This window comes from Chionomys nivalis, chromosome 22 (genome assembly GCF_950005125.1).
Source record: "Chionomys nivalis chromosome 22, mChiNiv1.1, whole genome shotgun sequence".
NCBI classification, from domain to species: domain Eukaryota; kingdom Metazoa; phylum Chordata; class Mammalia; order Rodentia; family Cricetidae; genus Chionomys; species Chionomys nivalis.
The window spans coordinates 1200712-1226578 of NC_080107.1; the positions used below are offsets into that span (position 1 = coordinate 1200712).

Below are 25867 nucleotides of genomic sequence, written 5' to 3' on the forward strand. Positions count from 1 at the left end.
AGTGGAGTGGTGGGAGCAAGGAAGGCATGTGGTTTCTTATGCTGCCGCACTGGTTGCTGTGTTCAAACTGGCCAATGGCTTCCCATATGCTCAGACTTTCTCTCAGTACTTCACATGGATTGTTTCATTTAGTTTCATACCTACCCTTATGTGGTTTATTTTTGTTTTCCACCTTAACAGAGAAGAAAACTGAGGTTTAGTGGCAAAATGTCATTTTGCCCAGTATCATGTAAATATTGGAATCTGGGACTTGAATATAGTCAAGATCTAAAAGTCTGTGTTCTTGGATGATGATGCTAATGATGATTTGTGCTATCAATTCTCCTGCCTCAGCCTCCTAGTGCTGAGGTTATAGATGTGAGCCACTATGTCCAAATTATATTCCTGTAAGGATGTTCTTAATTACACTTGTTTGTGCATGCACATGTCTGGGAACACGACTGCGGTATCTCCCGCGAGGAGGTCAGAGGGCAATTTGTAGGGAGCAGGTTGCTCTTTCTGCCATGTAGTCTCAAGAATCCAACTCAGGTCTTCAGGCTTGGTACATGACAGTCTTATCCCACGAACCATCTCACCAGCCCCCAAGTAGCTTTGTCTAGCCAGTTTACAGAAGAGCAGATCATTCCAGGGCTGTGCCGCTGATGATTGGTTTTATTGCTCTGTTATTTGGTTTGCCCTGTCCAGTTCTTTGGCCCTCCTGGACGTTTGATTTGATTTAACTTACCTTGAAGTTCTGACTGAAGAGACTGACTTTTTAATCATTGCCATTGCTTGAGTAAGTAACCTATAGGCTTAGAAGGTCTTTCTAGTATGGGTGACTTCCATACAGCAAAGGCCTGTGACTTACTAAAAGTAAAACAGCTATTCTCATAAAACATAATCTTAGGAGAATAACAATATTAAACACCCCCCTTTATGATTTTTTTTTTTTTTGAGAAAGTATCTGTTTGGCAACATTAATTGGTAAACTTGGAAAGACTTGGAGGACTTTTCTTGATACCAGCTAGTCAGTCAGTGGTTTGCAGAGTCTGGTCTGTGGCAGGAAGAGGTGATTCATCAAGTTATGAGACTTTCTGCTGTTGCGTGTCACGGTGTAGCTTCCCACTTGTGCTTTCCTTTTCTCTTTCCCTATAATCGGTCTAAGGGCCTTGGGCTGACCATTCATTGATTCTTTTTTGAAGGGTCTTGTTGTCATGTAGCCCCAGGCTGTGGTTCTTTTGTTGAACCTCGTAAGTGCTGGGAAAACAAGCATTTGCCAATGAGCCCTGCTTGGACTTGTGTTTGGACAGCATGACATAGAAGAGAATTTAGGCTTTAAAATTTTTCTGGACTGAGGTTTAAATTCTAAATTTGCTATGAACTCTAGAAATTTGGTTAATTTTTTTCACCTATGAGTCTGTTTTCACATTTGCAGTAAAACTTAACTTCCTTATGGTTTCTGTGATTTCCAGGGCAATAAATGTAAGCCATAATTTTTCATTTTTTCATGTTCTCTTCATTTACAACCTTGTAAGGCTCTGAGAAAGAAATAAGAATGAGTGTATTGGGCTGGAGAGATGGCTCAGTGGTTAAGAGCATTGCCTGCTATTCCAAAGGTCCTGAGTTCAATTCCCAGCAACCACATGGTGGCTCATAACCATCTGTAATGAGGTCTGGTGCCCTTTTCTGGCCTGCAGACACACACACAGACAGAATATTGTATACATAATAAATAAATAAAAGAAAAAAAAGAATGAGTGTATTAGATTTGTATGCTGCAGGGACTGTCAGGTACCAGAAAACACCGTCTGTCCCAGAAACACTGGTTAGGTTGGGACCTCCTACGTATAGAGTTGGAGTAGAGAAACCAGCTCATCTACTCTGTAGAATCCAGTTGTATTCTTGATCCGATTAATTTCATCTACTACTTCACAAAATAGTTTGGGGCTGAGACATCACCATGAAGTAATGTAACTCTTGAAACAACTCACTACCTCACCTTGTAGAGCACTGTCTCACAGTCTTCACAGCGGCTCTGACTTGGGGTGGAGTGGAGCTGCTGACACCAGGCATATGGGAGGAGCCCCACCCCCACCCCCAGAAGTCAGGACTGGGACCAGGCTTGTCTTGCCTCCTGCTTTCACAGCCACTGCTTCTCCCTTTTAAATAGAACATCTATATCCATGCAAAGAGCTAAGAATGCGACCTCATTTTCTACTTATCTCTTCTTTCCTCTCAGAGTCATTTGGTCAACTTGAAAGCCAGGATGCTGGAGAAGTTGGTGCTTCTCCAGACCCTGGTTTGTGACCTAGATCCCTCAGTGTTTTCCCTAACTTTCCTTCTAGCTCCCTGTATCGAATTAAACTTGGGGCAAAAAGTGACCATTTATGGCATGGTGACAAGCAACATCTCTCTGCGGCAGGGAGTGTTGTTTCTGTGTGCCCCATAGTAGTGGTCGCCTGGGCTTTTATTAGCAAGAAGATTACAGGGTGGAGGCTGCCACAGCGGTAACTACAGTGCAGTCACTGGACAGGCCCTGTAGAATCAGTAACTGGAAGAGGAGTCATAGGTCACTGCACACAGGAGGCCAGAACAAGTGTTTAAATGAATGGGGATGAAAGCAAACCAGGAATGGTGAGTTCTTATACTCCAGTACTTGGGAAGTAGAGACAGGAAGGAGGATCAAGAATTCAAGGCCAGCCAGCTTCAGCTGGAATAGTGAGTCTGAGGCCAGCCTGGGAGACTGTCACAAACAAAAAACAAAGCAAAAGAAAGAAGAAAAAAGAGTACTTACTAAAGACCTTTGGGTGGCCTGTTGGAATGTGGGGTAGGAGTATGAGGAAGTAGCACTGGGCTTTAGTCTGAATGAAAACAGTAGTTGATAAGTGATTGTGGGAGCCCAGGGCTGGGTAGGAGGGATTTAGGAACAGTTCGGCATGTTCTCTAGTGACTGAATTAATTCAGTTCACTGGGCACCTGTTTATCAGTTTCCTCTGGGTTCCCTTGCTTGCTGAGTGCTGGATACTTTCTAAGGCAAATAGGCCCAAGCTTTTGTGTTTGGTGGGGCTCTGGGAGCGTGGGAAAGCGCCTAAGCAGAAGGCCCAGCCTAGGCTAGTCTCCACACGTCTTCCCCACCATGACTGTTGCATTGGTTTCTCAATGTCTTTGTGGGCATGCCGGGACTGGGCTTTGAGGTTTCTGCCTTAAGGGTGGCAAGGAGGGGGAAGGGCATTCCAACAACAAATTTCACCCCCAAATTGGTTGCCTGGAACAGAGGATATGTGGGTTTTTATCTACATTATAACCTGGTCTGGTTTTGCATGGAATTAAAAGTAGAGTCACTCTAGGTGACAGTACAATTTGTGCTTTACCTACATCCAAGGCCCAGATATCTGGACACAGCAAAGTTTAAAGGGTATTGTTACATTAAGCAATTCCAAATTATATCTTAAATGACTCCCTGTCATTTCTAATGCTCCCCCTTACCCTCTGGTACTTATGCATTGGGTATAGTTTATTTCCCCCATTCTCATGTTCCTCCACGTATTTCTGCAGCTCTCTCCTTCCTGCTTGCTGCTTGCTGAGGTGGCTGGGATGCTTCCATGACTTATGTGAATCTAGACTGGGCTGTTCTCTGTGCTAAACCAATCAATTACGACCCTTCTCTTAACAGGTGTGTATGGGATATATATTTGTTAAGAATTAAAAAGCAAAATTTTAGGTGTCTTCTCCTTAGGGGATTGGTAAGAGGAAAGGGAATACGGGAGGAGGAAAAAAATTCCTCCTAGTTTGCCATTGAACAATATACATTTTATTTACTAGTTTTGAGACAGCTATGTAGTTCTGGCTGTCCAGAAACTTGATATGTAGACGAGGTTTACTTCAAATTCATAGAGATCCATCTGCTTCTGCTTCCCGGGTGATGGGAGTAAAGCCATGAGCCACCATACCTGGCCACAAAAAAAAAAAAAAAAAAAACTTTTTTAGACAAGATTTTGCTGAGTTGCCCAAGCTGGCCACAAATTTCGGTAGCCCAATCAGGCCTTGGGTTGTGATCGTTTGCCTTCTGAAAAGGTAGGATTACAGGACACACCACAGACAGGGCTAGAGGCTGAACCTTTTTGTGCAGTGACGTGATTTCTGTCACTCTGCTGTTTCAGTTAACATATTTGCCCTCTATAATGCTATGTAGTTTTGGAAGATGGAAAGACCTACTTCAGAAGTGCAGGAAACGTAGTAGAGGCCTTATCTATTTTTTTTTCCTGTGGTCGGGGTTTCTCTGTAGCCTTGGCTGTCCTGGATGGAACTTGATATGTAGACCAGGCTGGTTTTGAAGTCACAGAGATCCTTCTGCCTCTGCCTTCTTAGTGCTGAGTGTGCACCACCACTGCTCGGCATATTTCCATTTCCTAACTGGCATTTTAATTTAGTATGGTTCTCCATTCCACTACCTTTGTAATGTTCAGGGTTGGGAGAGGTTGGATCTGCTGCCCTGTTATCTCGAGGAGCTTGTCCCTGCAGGGCGGTAAGTGCTTACCTGTACCAGGCAGTTAAGACTTTGATTAAAATAAAGCCTGCAAAATTTTCCAGGGAGAAATAATCTAATTTTAATCCCATGCCAAAGTCTCCCTGTCCTGCCAACAGTGTAGAGACTTTGGTGGGGCTGCCACCGTTTCTTCCAATAGGTGTTGATAGTGGAGTGTAGAAGAGGCTAGGCAAAGGACTTTTCTGTCTGAGAAGACGTTGGTGATGGGCTCTCAAGCTTGGTTGATGGTGTCTTGCTATCTGCACTGCAGTAAAACTACAGAGAGCATCTTTGGCACTGGGGATTAACAATTCATCTGTCTTCTCTGACCTGTGATCTTTTCTCTTCTCTCTCTCTTTCTCTTACCGCCCCCTCCCTAGTGTGAAGTGAGGGGGGCCTACTCCCTCCTTCCTACTCCCTCTGTGGTCCACCTCACTTTTTATCCTGCCCTGCGGCGGCTCCTCCCCTTACCTTCATGGACGACTCAGAGGTGGAGTCGACCGCCAGCATCTTGGCCTCTGTGAAGGAACAAGAGGCCCAGTTTGAGAAGCTGACCCGGGCGCTGGAGGAGGAACGGCGCCATGTCTCGGCGCAACTGGAACGCGTCCGGGTCTCACCACAAGATGCCAACACACTCATGGCCAACGGCACCCTCACCCGTCGGCATCAGGTAACCCTCTCTCCATCAGACCCGCAGGTAGGACTTTGGCATGGTCATAAGAGAAGCCTATGGATCCTTAATGAGATGCTGTTACTGGCCCTGGGCTGTCCAGTGTGTATACTTCTGATGAACTGTGCCATGGGTATGATAAACACTGAATAAGAGATAAGGGATTTGTTGTTCCTCTGAGCTGGGGGACTTTAGAAACCCGAGAGACTTCCTGTTTTGCTGAAGTGGGTTTTCTGGGCAGGGATGCAGGTCTAGTTATGGTAATGCAGTGGAGCTACACTCAAGTCACTTCTGTTTTCTTTGAGATATCCTTTTTCTTAAGGTCAAAAATTAGGGGAAGAATGTCTGCTTAGTGGTCGGAGAAGTTGAGCAGCTTGAGCTTCTAGCTCTGTTCAGTCTCATCCAGAGAACAGTTTGTTCTCAGAAAGCATTATAGTGTTGGTAGATTGTATATTCCTGGTCCAAATTTTACTTGTGTGTTTTTTATTGGGTGTGTAAAACATGTTTTGGAAGGAGGAGTCGTTGTTAATCTTTATTGATTGGAGTTGGAGAGGGAGTATTATGCTACTGTTTCCCAGGTAACTGCGGGAGCCATTGGTGGTCTCTGAGATAACTGACTGTGATGGGCTTGGGAGGGCTGGTATTAGAAACAAGAAGTATATTCTGTTTCCTGTGGCTTATGTCTGACTTTACAGTGTTGTACTCTATTTGAGGTTTTGTGTGTGTGTGTGTGTGTGTACACACACGCATGTGTGTGTGCAACTGCCTCTGAAGAGGTCTCTAAATGGAATTAGAGCAGAGCTTACGCTCAGCTCTGTTAACTGATTGTTTGTTTGTTTCGTGGTGCTAGGGACATTCTCTAGAGCTCTGACCATGCTAGGCAAGTGCTCTGCCACAGAGTTACATCCTAGACTATTCACTGACGTATGAGGAGGTGGGGATGGACCCAGGGTCTTTTGCGTGCCAGGCCACTAAACAATATTTCCAGACTTTTGAATTTTTGAAGACAAGATACTGGTATGTAGCTCAGGTTGACCTCAAAGTTGTGATCCTCTTGCCTCTGCCTTCTTAGTGCTAGGATTACAATCATGTCCAGCTGCTTGTTTAATCCTAAAAATTGGTGGTTTAATCTGAATGGTGAATGATCAGGATTTGAGAAGAGACTGTTTGCAATGTTACAGGAACTTGAGTAGAGAGTTAGGACTGAGGTAGACTGAAGGAAAGTGGGGCTGCTCAGGCTTAGAGGTGGGGAATCCCAGGCTTTAGTGGTGTCTCTCTTGTTCTTTTATTTTTAACTTCTGCTCAGCAATGAAACCACACCCTTCCTTCTTCCTGAAAGCCGTGTTTAACTTCCTACCCCTGCAGCATTGTCGTCTATGTAAAGGGGGAATGGGTGGAGGAAGAGTCTCCTGAGCTGTTGGGTCTCACTGTGTTCTGCTGGGAAAGGAGCAAGAAATAGGCTTTTGTGTATATAGTGTCATTAGGTTATGTCTTCTTGATGCTTAAGACAGAGCAATTTAAGAACATTTTAGGATATGTTCTTTGACTGTAACTTGATAAAGATATCTTTTTTTTTTTTTTTTTTTTTTTTTTTTTTTTGGTTTTTCGAGACAGGGTTTCTCTGTGGTTTTGGAGCCTGTCCTGGAACTAGCTCTTGTAGACCAGGCTGGTCTCGAACTCAGAGATCCGCCTGCCTTTGCCTCCCAAGTGCTGGGATTAAAGGCGTGCGCCACCACCGCCCGGCTAAGATTTTTCTTGAAGGGGACCGCCGAGTACTTTCCTTCATATTTGGAAATGGAGAATTAACTCTTCTTTCTTTAAAAAGCTTCCTGGAATGGGGGCTTCCCATGGTAGCAGTGCATGAAGATTTCTAGAACAATAAAGAAAGCTTTTTGGTATTACCCCCCCCCCCAACGTAGCTTTTCTCACGTAGTCTTAGGGCTTTCCAAAAAGGTTGTGTGTAGGAGACTCTCTGCTGTTTATTTAGCACATGGTTTTTCAGTGCTTCTCATGTGCCAAGCACTGCTTTAAGACTTTAGGGATACATCCTTGAAACTACTGACCTCAAACCCTGTGTGCTCATGACATTTGGCATTGTTATGTTCCAGAGACCCAGTCTGCCAGAATTGTAGACCTGACCTCAATGTTGAGAATGTGGTAAAATTAAGATTAAGAAGTGTTATGGGTCTTTTATGAATACCGATGCAAGGATTTGAGGCCACAAACACCTTCTTGAAAGCCTTTTCTTTTCTTTTTTCTTTTTTCTGTTTGGAGAGAAAGATGTTTGTGTTTGAAAGAACAAAGGAAGGCCAGAAAATGAATTGTCTTGTGGGCTATGTTTCAGAACGGCCGGTTTATGGGCGATGCTGACCTTGAGAGACAGAAATTTTCAGATTTGAAACTCAACGGACCCCAGGTAATTGTTTGACTCAAGGTCTGGATGGCTTCATTTTTATCTTTTTACTTCTCCAGTCTTTGTGATCATATCGGTGTGCTGGAGTGCTTATTGTAAATACTCATTAATTAGTTCTTTAATTTAGGAACATAAAAAGGTGCTGTTCTAAATTATATATAGTTTTGTTTATTTAAAAAAAAATCATTGGCTTTTGTCATTGTACTCCTATATCCTCATTTGATGCTTAGGTACTCCAGTTGCTTTCTTGGTAGGAGTGTGGTGTGTGTGTGTGTGTGTGTGTGTGTGTGTGCGCGCGCGCGCTTACCTGAAATCTGACTGAAGAGTATCTGATGAATGACATATTAAAACAAATTGAAATATAACTCTTGCTGGGCCTGATGGTGCAAATCTAATCCCAGTCTCTTTGGAGGTTGAGGCAGGAGGATCAAAAGTTGAAGGTCTGCCTGGGAAATTCCTGGAACTTTGTCCCAGAGTAAAAGTCAGAAGAGGGCTCTAGATTGTTCAATGTTAGGCAGAGTGCTTGCCTAGCCTGTACCAGGTCAGCTATTGGTGGTGCCTATAGCACAGTAAAACCCTCTTGATTATTTTTATTCTCTTTTTAAATCTTAAAAGATCTTTATTAAGTGTTACTTAATAAAGTGTTACTCAGATGAAGATGTAACAGTTAACACAGTTTGTATTCAAGTAAGTGACCAGAATGGAAGTTAAATCTGCTGTTTCTGCTACTAGGATGGTTTGTCCTCTTTCCATGTCTCGAAATACAAGTTACTACTTTATTGTGATAGGACTCACTATGTAGTCCTGGCTGGCTATAAGTTAGGCTGGCCTTAAACTCACTGATACTCTTGCCTTGGCCTCTTGAGTACAGTGATTAAAGGTGTGTACTACCATGCCCTGTCGTTTACAAGTTTGGAAGAGGACAACCAGTCTTTCTGAAAACCCTGAGGCCAGTGCGAGATGCGTGAAGACGTTCTGTCTCTAGAGCGCTAACGTTTCTTATTAGGATGGATTGTTATTACATAGATTTAGTTGTTTCTAAGTCACTTCTCTCTCGTAGGATCACAACCACCTTCTGTATAGCACTATCCCCAGGATGCAGGAGCCAGGGCAGATTGTGGAAACCTACACAGAGGAGGACCCTGAAGGAGCCATGTCTGTTGTTTCTGTGGAGACCTCAGACGATGGGACCACTAGGCGAACGGAGACTACCGTAAGCTGGGACTCGTGTGTCATAGAGTGATGGGCCATCTGTGGTCTTTAGTGGAGAGTTAACCAGGTGGGTGGGTTCAGGTCGGTGACTGCAGGGCATGTGATGGAGGAGAAGAGAGTGTCGTATGACAGCTGGATCAATTTCCCACGTGGGTGTTTGTGGGGTGAGAGAGATGTGTAGGTAAAGATAGGAGGTAGAGGTTTCTCTTTTTCTTCTTAGGATAGTATGGAATTTAAACTTAGATTCTTCATTTCCTTCAATAGTTGGTTTTCCTTTTCTCATTCCTTATCTGAAGGTTAAGAAAGTTGTGAAGACGGTGACAACGCGGACGGTACAGCCAGTCCCCATGGGACCAGACGGACTACCTGTGGACGCCTCGGTCTCCAACAGCTATATCCAGACTCTGGGCCGTGACTTCAGAAAGAATGGCAATGGGGGGCCTGGTCCCTATGTGGGGCAGGCAGGCACGGCAACTCTTCCTAGGAATTTCCACTACCCCCCAGATGGGTATGGCCGGCACTATGAAGATGGCTATCCGGGCGGAAGTGACAACTATGGCAGTCTGTCCCGGGTGACCCGCATTGAGGAGCGGTATAGACCCAGCATGGAAGGCTACCGGGCACCAAGTAGACAAGATGTCTATGGTCCCCAGCCCCAGGTTCGAGTAGGGGGGAGCAGTGTGGATCTGCATCGCTTTCATCCAGAGCCTTACGGGCTGGAGGATGATCAGCGCAGCATGGGCTATGACGACCTAGATTACGGCATGATGTCTGATTACGGCACTGCTCGTCGGACAGGAACACCGTCAGACCCTCGCCGACGCCTCAGGTGGGCAGGAAGAGGGGAACAAAGGCTCCTTTGTCCAGATGGGGAAGGGTAGCGTTGTCCTCTGAGCTTTCGGGGTCAGTGAGCCTGTGGACACCACTTCCTTTCTCTCCTCCATGGAAGCTCATCACATGTAGACTTGCTGTCTTTCCTTTGTTGTTCTTAGAGCCATTTTAGTTACACTAAGTGTTTTTTTGTTTTTATTTGTTTGCCATTGCTTTTTGAGACAGGGTCTCAGTCTGTCCTCCAGTCTGGCTACCGTAGTAAAGGATGACCTTGAACTCTTGCCTTCTTCCTCCACCTTCTAAGTCTTGGGACTACGAGTGTGTGTCACCACAGTTGGTGAGAAAGTGATCTGTGGCCAGGTGTGATGACTTACGCTTGTAATTCCACTGCTGAGGAGGCTGAGCTGGGACGATTGCAGCCAAGTTCAAGGCCAGTTTGGACTATCCTGTGGACATTTCTAAATCCCAAAAGTGATTAGTTATTGTTCTATGCCCTAAAGAAGAGACTTGGTTGCTATGCTATAATTTTTGCCTGAGATCTCTCTCTTTTGGTGATAGAGAATGGAGCACCACAGAGTGTGTGGCAGTGCTCACAGTCCTGATTCTGAGAACTTTTTGAGCTACTTTTTTGGTGTTAGAACACAGTTAAGATTGGTATTAGAACATAATTAAGATTGTTTAAGGACTGTCCTTGTAGTTCTAATCCTGATATTTATAAACAGTCACTCTTGACCTCACAGAAGCCCTGGCACTTTGTATTTAGTTAGGGTTTTATGAGGTAATGAGTAGGGAATGGTCCCTGGTCCGTTAGTAATACTCCCAAAGGTCACTAAGCAGCTAGCTGTCTATGCTGAGGGGACTTACTCCTTGGCACCCCATCATCTTTGGGACATGAAGGGTGACTGTTTGGATGAGCAGTAGTTGCTTTGGAAGCGCATTTTAGAATGTGATTGATAGACGCACCCTCCCTCCCACCCTCCATTGTTCCTTCCCTTTATTTCTGTTGTTGACACAGGGTATTACTGTGTAACTCTGTAGCCAGTGTCACACAGAGAGAGTGCTGGGATGAGAGGCGTGTGCCAATCTACCTGGCTGAGGGGCCTTTCTTTTGTGTTCTCTCTCTCCCTCCCTCCCTCCCTCCCTCCCTCCCTCCCTCCCTCCCTCCCTCCCTCCCTCCCCCCGCCCCCCCAAAGGACCCAGTTCAGGCTTTGTGTGCTATGCATTAGTACCTCTGTCATATCTCTTATTTGATTTTCATATTTATAAAAGGTTATTTTAAAAATTCTTAATTCTTGTGTACAAAAAGCATGCTTGGTCTTGGGCTGAAAACATTAGTTTAGAATAAATCAGGGTCTATATTTTCCAAGCCAAGAATTAAGGCAAGATGTATAGTTATCTTGATATAGTGAGGGTACCCTGGCAGCTGTTGCTCAATTTCTGTATGTAGGTTCATGACCTTTCAAAGCAAAGGTCTTGGCACTTACTTTTTGAATATATTAGGTAGTATTGGCTAGCCATAAACTGAATTAGTCTGGGGACAGGAGTAGAGGCCCTATTATCTAAGCCTGAGTCACTGACAGTCTTCAGACGGCGTGGTTAGCAAATTCAACTCCCATGTGACTCACCTTTTATGTCTGATGGGGCACCAGCTCTCAGCTGGTGTTAGCTAGCCTGGGGTAGATAGCAGCTATCAATCCCTGGAATAGTCTGCCCAGGGAGTGGGGCCAGAGTGCAGGTCTGCTTGCTCGGACTTCCTCATTAGCAGAGAGATTAGACACAGTTGGGTGTGGGTGGCCCATTCCCTGTTGTCCCTTGAAGTGGCAGTTCACATAGACAGGGTTTGGGGCTTGGTTCTTGGGTTTGTTCCAGGGTGGCATTGGGCTTAGAAACCTGCTTGATTAGCAAAAACATCTTCTACTTCCTGTTCGGGCCGACAAGATCGGTTGCAAGGTCAAACTTAGACAGTGAGGCAGTAATTAGTGGGAAAGCTACTGAACTTGAAAACTCTGCTTCTAGCTGTTTCTCTGCCATTATCTATGTAGCCTTAAGCAAGTTATCTGATCATTTGGGCAGTTTTGTTATTTGTAAAAGGAAAGAATTTTTAAAAATATTTTTTAAATTATTATTTATTTTTGTTTTATGTGTGTTGGTGTTTTGCCTACATGTGTGTCTGTGTGAGGATGTCAGATCTAAACAAGAAAAGTAAAATCTGTTCAACACACACAGCCTGAAACACTGTTCTCTCGTGAAGAACAGATTGGTTTTTCTTACATGTGTCCTATTTTCTCTTACTCAAAGGAAGCCTTCTTTCAGAGAATATTTAGTAATCTGCTTTTAAAACAATTTCCTTTATTTTCTTTCAGTGACATTTTAAATTTTAAAGTGACTTAAGTTTTATTTATTTTTTTGTCTAAATGATTTGTCCCACTAAGTTCCTCATTATTTAATGGTCAGTTTTGGTACCTGTTGGGCAGGCCATCTGATGAGGCTAGCTTTCAGTGTTTGCTGACCACAGGGAGGAGTTCTGTGGAACAAACAGCAGTCTTTGGAGAGCCCCACACAATAGATTCTCTTCTCCCTTGTGGCTCCCACACGGTGAGATGACACAGATAATGGGGCTCTTCCTTCCTGGGCCTTATAAATGAAGGCGAGTATGGAAGGCTCCCCCTCTAGTGGTTGATGGTGGTACTGAAGCAGGAAAAGCTGCGGAACATACTAGTCTGGGATGAATTGTGTGTGAAATGTAATGCTTAAGTTTATACCTCATTAGTGCTAAAGCCAAGTCCTCAACAGTGTAGCAAGAAGCCCTTCGTTTTTCCTGATCAATTTCTCCTTTATAATTTCCAAAATAGGGCAGCTTAATATGAAATATGTTTAATGGTCTTGTTCTACTAGCTGTTTCCTGTGCATACTGCCTTGTTTCCTGTGCAGCTAGGATTTAAGAGCGGTCCTCAGAGCTTTTTCCTTCCTTCCTTCCTTCCTTCCTTCCTTCCTTCCTTCCTTCCTTCCTTCCTTCCTTCCTTCCTCCTCCTCCTCCTCCTTCTTCTGCTTCTTCTTCTTCTTATTATTTTTTGGAGGGTGGAGGTGGGAGGAGACCGTATAGAATCTTGGTTTGTAGCCCTAGATTGCCAGGAACTTACTATATAGACCCATCTGGCCTCAGGTTTGTGATCCTGTCTTTGCCTCCCCAGTGGTGGACTCAGAAGCCTTGCTTGTTCTCAGGCTTTGTTGGCTTACTTAGGTGACATGGAATCAGTCGCCTTGCTTAATTCTTCTGTCCTGGATTTATTTCATTCCTTACAGAGAAGTTAATAGCTGTCACATGTCATTCAAGTAAATGCTAAGGTCTTAGGACTTTAGCGGTTAACGTTTTCAAGTACTTGGCTTTCTCAGCCAGAAAACTGCACAGGAAAAAAGGGAGAGAGAGTTTTAGTCTAAATACAGACTACTTTTAAATTAAAATTGTGACCAGGAAGATGTTTCAGTTGGTAGAATGCTTTCCTCACCAGCACGGGGACTGAAGTTTGAGTTTCATTGCCGAAATACCTCTGTGATGGCTCACACTGTGACCCCAGCATGGGATGGCAGACAGGAGGGTCCTGGGTCTGCAGGGCCTTCAGTCCAGCTTATCGCGAGGGCCATCAAGGATGCTTAACATTCACACACAAAATTACTACAATTGACACAATATCTTACTACAGAAGAGATATATTATCTCTGTGTAGTCTGGGGTTAATCATGCCTTAAAGATGATGGGTAACAGGAATGTCCCAGAAACCTGATTTTAACTGCTTGGTTCTTGGTTCTTTCAAAACTGCAGGAGCTATGAAGACATGATTGGTGAGGAGGTGCCACCAGATCAGTACTACTGGGCTCCTTTGGCTCAGCATGAGCGGGGAAGTTTAGCAAGCTTGGATAGTCTGCGAAAGGGAATGCCACCACCTTCAAACTGGAGGCAGCCTGAGCTGCCAGAGGTGATTGCCATGCTAGGCTTCCGCTTGGATGCTGTGAAGTCCAATGCTGCTGCATATCTGCAGCACCTGTGCTATCGCAATGACAAGGTGAAGACTGACGTGCGCAAGCTCAAGGGTATCCCAGTGTTGGTGGGATTGTTAGACCATCCCAAAAAGGAAGTGCACCTTGGAGCCTGTGGAGCTCTCAAGAATATCTCTTTTGGACGTGACCAAGATAACAAGATTGCCATAAAAAACTGTGATGGTGTTCCTGCCCTGGTCCGATTGCTGCGAAAAGCTCGTGATATGGACCTGACTGAAGTCATTACTGGTGAGTGCTGGGTTGGGGGGTCACTTTTTAGAGAGGCAGGGATCTAGAGGTTCCCAGTCTATTACCTTTCAATTAATTAATTGATTAATTTTGAGACAGGGTCTCACTTTGTAGCTCTGGCTGGCCTAGAACTCACTATGTAGAGCAGGCAAGACTTGAACTTGAAAACATTTGCCTGTCTCTGTCTCCCAAGTGCCCCACTATGCATGGCCAGTCCATTAACTTTTGGTTATAGGTTCTGGAGTAGTGGCCTTTGGGTCAAATCTGCTTCACAGATTTGATTGGATGTCACATGATACATGCAGTAATCTCTGACACATTCTGCATGCTTGTGTGTTTTCTCTTGTTTTTGTTTTTTTAATTTTGTATTTATGTGCATTGGTGTTTTGGCTGCATGTGTGCTTGTATGAGGAAGTTGGGTACCCTTGAGCTGGAGTTAGAGTGAGCTGCCATGTGAGTGCTGGAATTGAACGTGTGTCCTCTGGAAGAGCAGCAAATGCCCTTAATTGCTGAGTCATCTATCTCTCCAGCCACTTTCTCTTGGATTTTTGAGACAGGGTCTTGCCTGGCTGTCTTGGAACTATTATGTAGAGCAGACTGTACTCAACCCACAGAGATCCACTAGTCTCTGCCTCCTGTGTTCTGGGATTAAAGGCATGCACCACCAAGTCTGGCACATTCTGTTATTTTTGACCAACTATAGTAGTAGAGGAGCTTGTTTTCTAAACACAGAAGCTGAATGTCAGTTGCCATTTATTCACAGTCTTATAATTTGTTTTAAATATGTGCCTGTCTTGACTCAACCTGCCTGTTCCATTTAGAAATTTGAGCTTGTAGTCCTTTAATTAGAATGATATTTTCCAGATTGTATAGGGGGTGATCCATTAGTGTGAACTGAGCACCTTGGTGTGGGCCTAATGATAATTATAGGAAGAAGAAAGAAAGATAATACTGATTCTTGATTGGCAAAATATTTTGGCCCCCAGAGGACATCTCCAATGTTGGAGTTGCTTTGGCTATTATAATTTGGGGTGGGGTAGAGAATCCTTGGCATGTAATGAATAAAGGCTAAGGATACTAGTTAGCTGGTAAGCATCCCGCAATAGACAGACAACATCAGCGCCCACAACAAAGAATTCTGTGGACCACAGTGACAAGTGACAGTGTTGCTGAGGTAGAGAAGCTGGAATAGACTGTTGAGCATGCATTATGGTAAATACTGTTTTGTAAACCTTTATTTCATGCCTGTGTGTCTGTATTGAACTACAGAATAAAATATATCTTACTGTGGGTCATAAGCAGAAAGAAGCCTAGCTAACACTCCATGGAGTCACGTAGATTCTGTAATGGGCATATAAGAAGGAATAGAACACTGTTCAGACTCCTGTCTTGGGTGCTGGAGAGCCCTCTGATGACTTGTCCCTGCCAGGAACCCTGTGGAATCTCTCATCCCATGACTCAATCAAGATGGAGATTGTGGACCATGCGCTGCACGCCTTGACGGACGAAGTGATCATTCCACACTCTGGCTGGGAGAGAGAACCCAATGAGGACTGTAAGCCGCGGCACATTGAATGGGAGTCGGTGCTCACTAACACAGCCGGCTGCCTTAGGTAAGTGAAGGGTTTGTTTTTGAGATTATAAAAATTGAGTGCTTGCTGGGCTTGGTAGTACAGGCTTGTAAACCTCTCTGAGACTGAGTTAGTAGCCTGCCTATGTTAGAGTGAGCCCAAAACCAGCTGGGTACTTTGTAACCCTGTCTCAAAAAGGGAGTAGTCTGGCGGCAGGTAAATTGTAGCTTAGTGTAAAGTGTAGCCTGGGTGCGCACACATGCATCCCAGTGTGGACTTTTGTGGAATGATAGAATGTCTTTTTTTTTTTTTTTAATTAGAAGTTGAAGGTTTGCTTTTTGTTTGCTCCTTTTATTTTTTATTATTTTGTTGTACTGAGGACCAAATTCAGGGCATTGCATTTGCTAGGCAAGCTTTTACTCTACTTGAGGCTTCCACTCTGAGCTGTGTTTGACCTCAGCCTACCTGCCTTTGCTGCTTTCTTAAGTGCACCCCGCTTACCTACTCCTGTGTTTACTCCCGCCCTCTTCCTCCCGCTCTGGTCACTTTTGTTTCTATCTAATTAGGTAAATGCTCGTGTAGAACCTCCCACATCTAAGGTTCTTACTTGTGTGTGCCTTAGTCCCTGTCTCAGTTATCTGCATTTCAAGTCAGGCACCTTGTCACTCCTAGATGTGTACTTCTATGGAATAAGTGACTCTTCTGTCTGGGTTTACTGACGTTTACATTGGTATTCCCTCCCCGCAAACCCCCATTTTGTGGTGCTGGGTATGCTGGGTATTGGACCCGCTGCCTTGTATGTACTTGGGCAAGCATATACCACATAGCTGTATTCCTACCCCTGATTTTTACTCACATGTGAGTGCACACAAGCACATGCCTGCATGCACACACTTGTGTGTGGTGGTGGAGGAGGTGGATAGGGTTTGCTTTGTAATAAGTCCAATCTGGCGTCAGAGTCTCTTCCTGCTGCTGCCTCCCAAGTGCTAGGATCACAGGTGTGGACTACCATTTGGGGCTGTGGTATACAATTTTTAATTAACTATTTAATGTGTATGGGTGTTTTGTATACATATTTTCTATGCACCACCTGTGTGTCTGGTGTCTGATGATGCCTGAAGAGAGGGTGTCAGGTCCTCTGGGGCTAGAACCACCGTGGGGTTCTGGGGATTGACTGCCCTTTCCAGCCCTTGGTATACATTTTTCAACCTGACTGCAAGCTTTAAAAGTTTAGAAGACAGACTAGCAGTCAATTTCCAACTGCAGTGCCTTGCTTTTAATAAGTACGAACTGTTTATTGTACGAAATAGAAAAGGTATTAAGGAAGCTTTAGAATAGATGGAGAAAGATATCAAAGGATGACTTCAGGGACGTGAGTCATCTTCAGAACTGTGTGTTTTCCCTTAGAAATGTAAGCTCAGAGAGGAGTGAAGCTCGCCGGAAGCTTCGGGAATGCGATGGCTTAGTTGATGCCCTCATTTTCATTGTTCAGGCAGAAATTGGGCAGAAGGATTCAGACAGCAAGGTAAGTTAATGACTGGGTGAATGTTGTTCACAAGGTAACTGTGGTTTAGGTCTACCGCTTCAGGCTGTCAGATAGTATAAAATACTCATGCCAACCCTCCTCCTTAACATGGCATTTAGTTTAGAAGAAGAAAAGATTGTGTGTGTGCAGGTCCACAGGAGCGACCAGGAGAACATTGGTGTCCTTTTCACCCAGGCATTCTCCGCCTTATTCTTTGGAGGCAAGATCTCACTTTGAGGTTGTATTCTCTGGCTACAAATACTCTCCAGCAATCCTGTCTCTGTTCCTATGGCACTGGGTTTACGGGTACATTCAGGACCATGCCTGGCTTGTTGTCCAGCAAGTGCTGTTAAAGAGTAACCGGATGGTCACAAAGATAGTTTCTTTAGCCCCTCCCCTTAAGTAGGAGAACATCACTAGATGCCGCGTCACTAAATTGCTGCAGAAGCCATTGTGTCTGTAGTTGGACCTTCTGAAGATGGCAGGAGTTTTGAGGAGCCTGGGGCGCCTTTTAGAATTGCTATTTTAATATTCAAATTATGGAGCCAGAATTTCTTGGAAGTCATTGCAGGCATTCTCTCTTTCAACTGAACCTTTCGTTTGGTATCTCTCAGCTTGTGGAGAACTGTGTTTGCCTGCTTCGGAACTTATCGTATCAAGTTCACCGTGAAATCCCACAGGCAGAACGCTACCAAGAGGCACTCCCCAGTGTGGCTAACAATACCGGGCCACATGCTGCCAGTTGCTTTGGGGCCAAGAAGGGCAAAGGTGAGTCGTAGTTCCTGTTCTTTAATATGGGACAAGGAGGAACACTTAGCTTTAAGGCACTTATAAATTGTCCGGAAGTCTACCTGGTGAAGACACGTCCTTTTGCTTTGCTGCTCCCCTTGTTCTGTATGCTTTGGTGGTGATGGTGATGGCGGTGGTGATGGCGGTGGTGATGGTTGTTAGTGAATTGGTATATGGGGCAGTGAAGGACAAGAACTCAACTAATCTGGGGCTTTCCTCCTTATTCCTCCTCCTTTGCTTTCTTGTGTTCTCGCCCACGATCCTGTTGACATCTTTCTCCTGCGTTTTCTTCCTTCCCTTCTCTCCTCGCTTTCCACCTTGGTGATGCGTTGGAAGATGAGTGGTTCTCCAGAGGTGAGTGCAGTCTTTTAAGGCGCTTGTCTCCTTCTAATCTGCATGTTTGGGTTTTTTCCTTCCCTAATATTTCCTTGTATAACCTTCCCTGTGATGCACGCAGGAAAAGCACTGGAACAAGTGTAGTTCTCCTGGGCTGTGGTCTCGACATGCTGGTCTAGACAGCAGTCTCTGTTGGCAGAACTCAGTTAATGCAGCAAGAGTGGCTATCCTTTTTGTACCAGTCTACTGCCTGGTTTGGGTCCTGTTCGGGCAGGTGTGTGTGGGGTTCCCTTTGGCTCTTTTGATGCTGCATCTCTGAGATGAAGATTCTGACTGAAGAATGAAAAACTGTTTGAGATGAACTCTTTCCTTTCTTTAAAAGTTTCTTACCAGATTCTCTCTGCCCTTCCCCCATTTTTATAGGGAAAAAGCCCACAGAGGATCCAGCAAATGATACCGTGGATTTCCCTAAAAGAACTAGTCCTGCTCGAGGTAAGTTGTCCTTTTTCTCAGTCTGCAGAGATCTGAGATAAGGCTTTTGTGCATGGTAACATGTTTTATGCACTATATTAACAATTCTCTCTCTTGTTGGATTTGAAGTGATATTGAAGGTATTGGGAAAACTCACAATATTTAATTTCAAGTCAGAAGCTAGGCTGGGTGTAATGGTGGTACATGCCTGCAAACTTAGTACTTGGGCAATTAAGGCAGGAGGATTGCTGTGACTTCAAAACCAGGGTGGCATAGAGGGTGAGAGAATGCCTCAAAAAAGAAAAGACAGACTTAGCTAGCTAAGTGGCAAGTGCAGTTTTTTGATCTTGAATCTTACTATTAGAAGAAATCTCTTTATCACAGCTTAGATTTTTGGACCCACTGTATTGATGAAATAAACTTGCTAGCTTTCCATAAATACAAAGATGTTAATTATTAAATCTCAGGTTGTTCCTTTCATTTAGGTGTTTTCATGGTGGGGAGAATTACTGAGTTAAATCAGAAGTAATTTGTTTGACAGGTTGAATCATTAAGCCTGATTGCTCAAGGTGAAAACAAGGCTTAAGTTAGTCATGAGTACAAGTCAAGGAGGAAGGAGAGAGGATTTAATGTGATGGAATTGATGTCTATTTTGTTTTCACCATAGGGTTTGGTTTTGTTTTTTGAGATAGGGTCACTGTAGCGCTGACTGTCTGAAAACTATAGATTAAGTTGACTTCAAACTCACAGAGATTCACCTGCCTCTGCCTTCCAAATGCTAAGATTAAGTGTGTATCTACTGCTTCGGGCAGCTGGGCATGGTGGTCCGTGCTTGTAGTCCCAGCACTGGAGAGGCTACTCCAGTGCTTGAGAAATAAGACAGGAAGATGATGAGTTTGAGGCCAATCTATGTGACATTCATTACAAGACCCTGTTTCAAAAGACAAAATGAAAACTTGAGAAGAAAGAGATGTGGGATGAAGCCTCCGAGTTTGCTCTTGAGTTGATAGGGATGTGGAAGTGTTGGAAATGCAGGACTCTAGGCAGCCACAGTCTGGTTTGTAAGCATTGATCAGCATTTTCTGTCTTGCCCTTTCTTGTACAGGCTATGAACTCTTATTTCAGCCAGAAGTGGTGCGGATATACATTTCACTCCTTAAGGAGAGCAAGACGCCTGCCATCCTAGAAGCCTCTGCTGGAGCCATCCAGAATTTGTGTGCTGGGCGCTGGACAGTGAGTACCTCTGAGAGAACAGATTTGGAGATAGGGAACTAGGTCAGTTGTTTGCTGCCATTTGTAATCTTTTCACCGCTTGCTCCTAGTATGGCCGATACATCCGCTCTGCTCTGCGTCAGGAGAAGGCTCTCTCTGCCATAGCCGACCTCCTGACCAGCGAACATGAGCGAGTAGTGAAAGCTGCATCCGGGGCGCTGAGAAACCTGGCTGTGGATGCTCGGAACAAAGAGTTAATTGGTAAGGATTTGAATCAGTGCTAGCACAGCAAAATGTTTAGTTATTTGTTGATGTCACCCAAGAGAAGGATTCTTTTCTTTCTTTTTCTTTTTTTTTTTTTTTTCTTTTTCCCGAGACAGGGTTTCTCTGTAGCTTTGGAACCTGTCCTGGAACTAAGCTTTGTAGACCAGGCTGACGTTGAACTCACAGATATCCACCTGCCTCTGCTTCCTGACTGCTGGAAAGTGCTCAGCCTGACTGAGGAGGATTCTTTAATCTTCCTTTATGTATCAGAGTGTTGGTGAAAGTTCATGGTTTAGTGGTTCTTTTTTTTTTTTTTAATTGAAAAAAAAAATTTCTGCTTCCTCCCCGCCTCCCATTTCCCTCTCCTCCTCCCCCCACTCCTCTTCTCCTCCCTCTCCAGTGGTTTAGTGGTTCTTAAAAGAGCACAAGGGGGGGATGTTTCTTCAAAAACATTATAGCATGGTTATTTGTTGACTCTCTGCTTTTTTCTTTCTCTCTAGATATTATTAAGAATTTTTCTATTTTTTTTTTTTCATTTACCCAGGTACAGTTAGGTAGTGGCAGAACCCAAGTTATTGATATTTTTAAATTCATAAAGACTCTGTCCCATTGAATTATCATATAATAATACTGGATGTACTGTTTTCATTAGTATATATGCAGAGACCAGACAGTATATTTTAATGGCCAGTATCACATTGTCTTAGTGTACTTGAGGAAGAAGGAAGAACAGTTGAGTTCATGGCTATCTTATATTCTTTGCCCCTTTGATATAATCTTACTTAATAATGAAGTTGATTTGTATGGCTGGAAATTGCACTTGACCTGATTTCTGTAAAGGGTATTTTAAGGCTCCTCCTAACTATTGTATGGCCCCTTCTGGCCTGACTGTCTTTTCTCCCTCCTGGGTTACTTTTGTCTTCTGCTATAGGCAAACATGCCATTCCTAACTTGGTAAAGAATCTGCCAGGAGGTCAGCAGAACTCCTCCTGGAATTTCTCTGAAGACACTGTGGTTTCTATTTTGAACACCATCAATGAAGTTATTGCGGAGAACTTGGAAGCTGCCAAAAAGCTTCGAGAGACCCAGGGCATTGAGAAGCTGGTGTTGATCAACAAATCAGGGTGAGTTTATACTCGATCAGAGCTGGGAAAATCTGAGTACGAGAGAAGAGGTTGCTTCCCTTACATTATCCTGTGACAATTTTCATTCTTAATGTTGATCTCTACATTGCTAATGGACGCGTACATCCATTATCCAAAACTATGTCAGTGTTTCAGACAGAATATACAATTTGGCGAAAACTTTGATTTCACCCATTTTTACATTTTTATATTCTTGTGCTGTTAGAGTAGTGGTTCTCAACCTGTGGGTCATGACCCCTTTGGGGTTGTGAAATGAGCCTTCACAGGGCTCACCTAAGACTATCAGAAAACACAGATATTTACAATATGATACATAACAGTAGCAAAATTATAGTTATGAAATGTAACGAAAATAATTTTATGATTGGGGCATCATCAGGACATGAATGGTATTAAAGGGCTGTGTATTAGGAAGGTACAAAGTAGAAACTACTATTTTGGAACTATTAGGAACTACTGTGTTAGAGAGTACAGGTTCAAGATTCCCTGGTCTTGGAGCCAAGCTGTGTATGGTTTTACTTTCCTCCATAGGAATCGCTCAGAAAAAGAAGTTCGGGCAGCAGCTCTTGTCTTGCAGACGATCTGGGGCTACAAGGAGCTTCGGAAGCCATTGGAAAAAGAAGGGTGGAAGAAATCAGACTTCCAGGTCCAACACTCTTGGCCAGAACTTTGGCTTTTCTTCTCCTTGGTCTTCGGCTAGTGCCTCTGTCTTTGGTGTCTTCTAAACCCAAGTCTTTCTGATAGTGAAGACTTTATTGGTACACTATCTTCGTCCAGTGGTGCCCAGTTCACTTTTGCTTATGTAGTTCCGCTCTCTTGATGTTGAACACGCAGTAGATACAGGAGGTGGTGATATATGGCCATTGTGACCCCTCCCCATACACTCTGACCCTTCCATGTGCTTACCATTCCCTGATTCTTCTGCCTCTGTCCCCCAAGTACCAGCATTATAGATAAGTGCCACTGCCTACCCTCAGATTCTTTTGAAGAGTTATAGTTGTCAGTAGGAACCTGGAAATTTAAGTCTGTCAGAGGAAGAATGTGAGTGAGGGCTTGGGCAGGCGATCACGGAGAAGGAAATCACTAGTCTTTAAGAGCTTCTGAAGCAGAAGGTGCATGGTTAGGAGGAGGGGGCAGAGAGATATGGGTATATTCAGGTTTCTATGACATTGGGTTTTATGTCTGCCTCCAGGTGAATCTAAACAATGCATCAAGAAGCCAGAGCAGCCATTCATATGATGATAGCACTCTCCCTCTCATTGACCGGAACCAGAAATCAGGTACAGTAACCGAGAGTGTACCCTTACCTTTTCAGTGTTCCCGCCATTGCTTAATGCCTTGTTGACTAAGAAGTGGGATGTGTGTTTATTTCTACATGAGCTAGACCCTGAAAAGGGGAGCAATGCTTTGCCTCGGGATTCTAATATGAAAGAGAAGAGGTTTGCACTTATAAATTAAAACAGGCAGGGAAGGGTGCGGTGGTGAGCACCTGTAATCCCAGTCCAGGACTCTGAGGTGGAGGAGGGAGGATCAGTATGTCAAGGCTAGACTTGACTGAGTGAAACTTTGTCTCAAAAGAAAACAACCAAAATCAAAGTAGTCAGTGAGCTTGAGTGTGGCTCCTCTCTTTCCCTGTGGACTCAGAGAGCGAGGCGTAGTTTTTCTGTTTAATTCTTTCCCTTTTAAATTTCTGTGTCCTATTGACTAAAGTGCTAGGGTAATTATTAGTGTTTTTCCAGTTGAAAAACTAAACACTCCTGACAACCAGAAAGTCTATTACTTCTAGTACACCACTATTACTACTTTAGGTTATAGCACTGTGTGTGTGCTTGTGTTTCTAGGCAAGTGTTCTATGTCCCTAACTGACTTAGAGCTTGTAAACCACTTTGCCATACATGAATTATATTTTTTGTGTTGTATAAATACATACACACACACACGCGTATTTCTCTTTCACTGAAAGTATGTGTTGTAACTCTTCTTAATGATTTTGGCTTTTGATTTGACCCATGGCTTTAGTGTGGTGTCTTTTTTTTTTTTAAGATTTATTTATTTATTGTGTATGTCATATTCTGCTTCCATGTATGCCCGCATGCCAGAAGAGGGTGCCACATCTCACTACAGATGGTTATGAGCCACCATGTGGTTGCTGGGAACTGAACTCATGACTTCTGGAAAAGCAGCCAGAACTCTTAGCCACTGAGCCATCTTTCCAGCCCCTGGAGTGTGGTGTCTTGGACATATGTACAGATGGCATACAAGCAGTGGTGCTTGCTGCTGGTTGCTCGGCATGAATAAGGATAGCAGCAAATTACTGCACAAATTACTTTCATTACCATATACTGTATAAAAAGCTATCTTCACTCAAGAGCATCCTCGATGGAGCTGTAGGTACTAGTGCCCCCAAGTGCACATCATTTTGATATGTAGTGCGAATGAGGACGTGTGCAGCACCTGTGCTGTGTGGGAGCCACTGTGGCTGTCTAGAGGCAGACTGTAGGTCTACTTATTAGACTGGCTGCTATTTTATTAAAGAGTGCTGCTTTACTTTATGGCGCAGCTGAGACACAATTATTCGGCAAGCATTTCCCAAAAATAAATGTGGAAATCTTATCACTTTGGTTAAGAAAGTAGGACCAGCTGGGCATTGGTGACACACGCCTTTAATCCCAGCACTTGGGAGGCAGAGACAGGCGGATCTCTGTGAGTTTGAGGCCAGCCTAGTCTACAAGAGCTAGTTCCAGGACAGGCTCCAAACTACAGAGAAACCGTGTCTTGAAAAACCCTTCCCAGTAGCTAAACAGGTAAACTCACTCCTTCCACGCCTGACAACCTGACTTCCTCCCTGAGAGAGAGCTGACTCCTGGAAGTTGTCCTGACCTCCAGATCCATGTCTTAGTATGGATGGACACACACAAGACGTAATAATAGAAAAATTAAAAAATAAAGTGTTTTTATGATTATAAAGTAATGATATGATATAAATGTTTTAAAAATATACATGCATATTTAAATGTGTTAATTTTATTATATTTGCATAGTTCTGTAAACCATTTTCTTGCAGGGAGACAGTGCCATGACATTCAAAATCTTCTATGAGTAAATGTTTTATTTAAGGGCAAGACAGGGTAACCCATCTATTTGTTCAGGTTTTCTTTTGGTCTTGCCATGAGCCCCACAGTTACCTGGAACTCCTGTAGAACCAGGCTGGTCTGGAACTTGCATTGATCCCCTGCCTCTGCCTTCTAAATATGGGAGGGTGATACTAAAAGTTAAAATAGGCATATAAAAATATTAAACAGTGCTCTCCCCACTTTGGTTTTTGGTTTTTGTCTTTTTGCCTTTGAAATGTGGTATTATTATTATTGTATACATGATATGTATTGTGGCTTTTATGTGGAGCTCAGAGGACAGCTCTTTGCAGCTGGTTCTTGCAGGTTTGCATGGCTTCTGGGTGTCAGCCTCAGACTGTCAGGCCTGCACAGCAAGTGCTTGGTCTGCTGAGCCACCTTGCCTGTCCATACACAATGCTTTTTAAATTGAAGATGTTTATGATTATGTAATAAATTAATTTCTAAGTGGAATAGATGTTTACATTTCTGAATATAATAATATGTACTTATTCCACACTGATAAAAGTCCTTTGCACCCTAATTTATTTCCTCTGTGTGTGTGTGTGTGTGAGTGATTGGGACTGAATCTAAGGTTTTATTTCTGGTGCCTAACGCTTTATCTACTTTTGGGCCACATTTCCAGTCTAGACTGTCATAAGTTTTAAGACTAAATGAGCTTTGAGATATACCAGCTCAGGTTACTGAAGAGCTTTTTGTTTGAGCGTAGGTCCATCTGTGGAGGTCGGGACAGCTTGTGTGAGTCAGTTGCTTCCACAAGTTTTTTCAGGAACTGAACTCAGGCCGTCAGTCTTGGTAGCCATCTTTTGGCCTCTGCAACGTTTTCTGTGTTTGGGTTTCTTTAGGAAAGAGATCAAATCTGTGAGGGCTTTCCTGTAACAACTGTAGTTGTGGTTAGGACTTGGCACAGTGTATGTGCTGAGTAAAGCTTTATTTGAATAGAGCTAGGGAAGGATGGCATGCCAGGGAGAAATGTCGTTTATATAGATTGTGGTGTATTGGATTTTCATTTGGATAACTTTCTAATTCCATGTAGATAAGAAACCTGACCGGGAAGAAATTCCAATGAGCAATATGGGGTCAAACACAAAGTCATTAGGTAGGTGATGAATTCCTGTCAAATGTTGCAGAATAGTGTTTAATTGGGGTGAGTAGGTGTTTTCTGTGTTCCTTTCTCTTTTGAGACAGGGTTTCACTTCACATTGTCTGCTCTTGAACTCAGTGCACTTGAGGCTGATCTTGAGCTCCTGATCCCCCTACCTTTACCTCCCAAGTGCTGGGATTACAGATAGGATCTCCCCTGCCTGTTGTTAATATCCTTCTGAACACCCTCACCATTTGCCATCCCTGAAGGACCATGATTAATAATCTTCATTTGAGAGGCTATCTGAAAATATAATAAAAATCTGATCAATCTGGTCTTTTCTACATTTTTACATGTTGCTGTGAATGAAATGACCTTAAATTTTCTTAAATTTTTTTTTTTTAAAAAAAAAAAACATCTTTTTA

At 43.6% G+C, this 25867-nt stretch overlaps 1 protein-coding gene across 8 annotated transcripts in view; it reads left to right on the forward strand.

The window, feature by feature from the left end:
• Positions 1-25867, forward strand: part of Ctnnd1 (catenin delta 1) — a 50130-nt gene that overhangs the window by 20052 nt on the left and 4211 nt on the right. For 3 of the 8 annotated variants that reach the window (XM_057754589.1, XM_057754592.1, XM_057754597.1), the window contains exons 2-18: positions 3535-3652; positions 4885-5174; positions 7519-7590; positions 8648-8800; positions 9096-9628; positions 13451-13914; positions 15344-15527; positions 16893-17010; positions 17625-17778; positions 18136-18153; positions 18559-18627; positions 19712-19839; positions 19929-20079; positions 21014-21206; positions 21759-21873; positions 22420-22507; positions 25395-25457. In XM_057754589.1, coding sequence (XP_057610572.1) covers positions 4980-5174; positions 7519-7590; positions 8648-8800; positions 9096-9628; positions 13451-13914; positions 15344-15527; positions 16893-17010; positions 17625-17778; positions 18136-18153; positions 18559-18627; positions 19712-19839; positions 19929-20079; positions 21014-21206; positions 21759-21873; positions 22420-22507; positions 25395-25457 — 2698 coding nt within the window. In that variant the 5' untranslated portion in view covers positions 3535-3652; positions 4885-4979. The remainder of the gene's footprint in view (positions 1-3534; positions 3653-4884; positions 5175-7518; positions 7591-8647; positions 8801-9095; positions 9629-13450; positions 13915-15343; positions 15528-16892; positions 17011-17624; positions 17779-18135; positions 18154-18558; positions 18628-19711; positions 19840-19928; positions 20080-21013; positions 21207-21758; positions 21874-22419; positions 22508-25394; positions 25458-25867) is intronic. The other 5 variants (XM_057754594.1, XM_057754593.1, XM_057754590.1 and 2 more) reach the window with 5 other exon arrangements.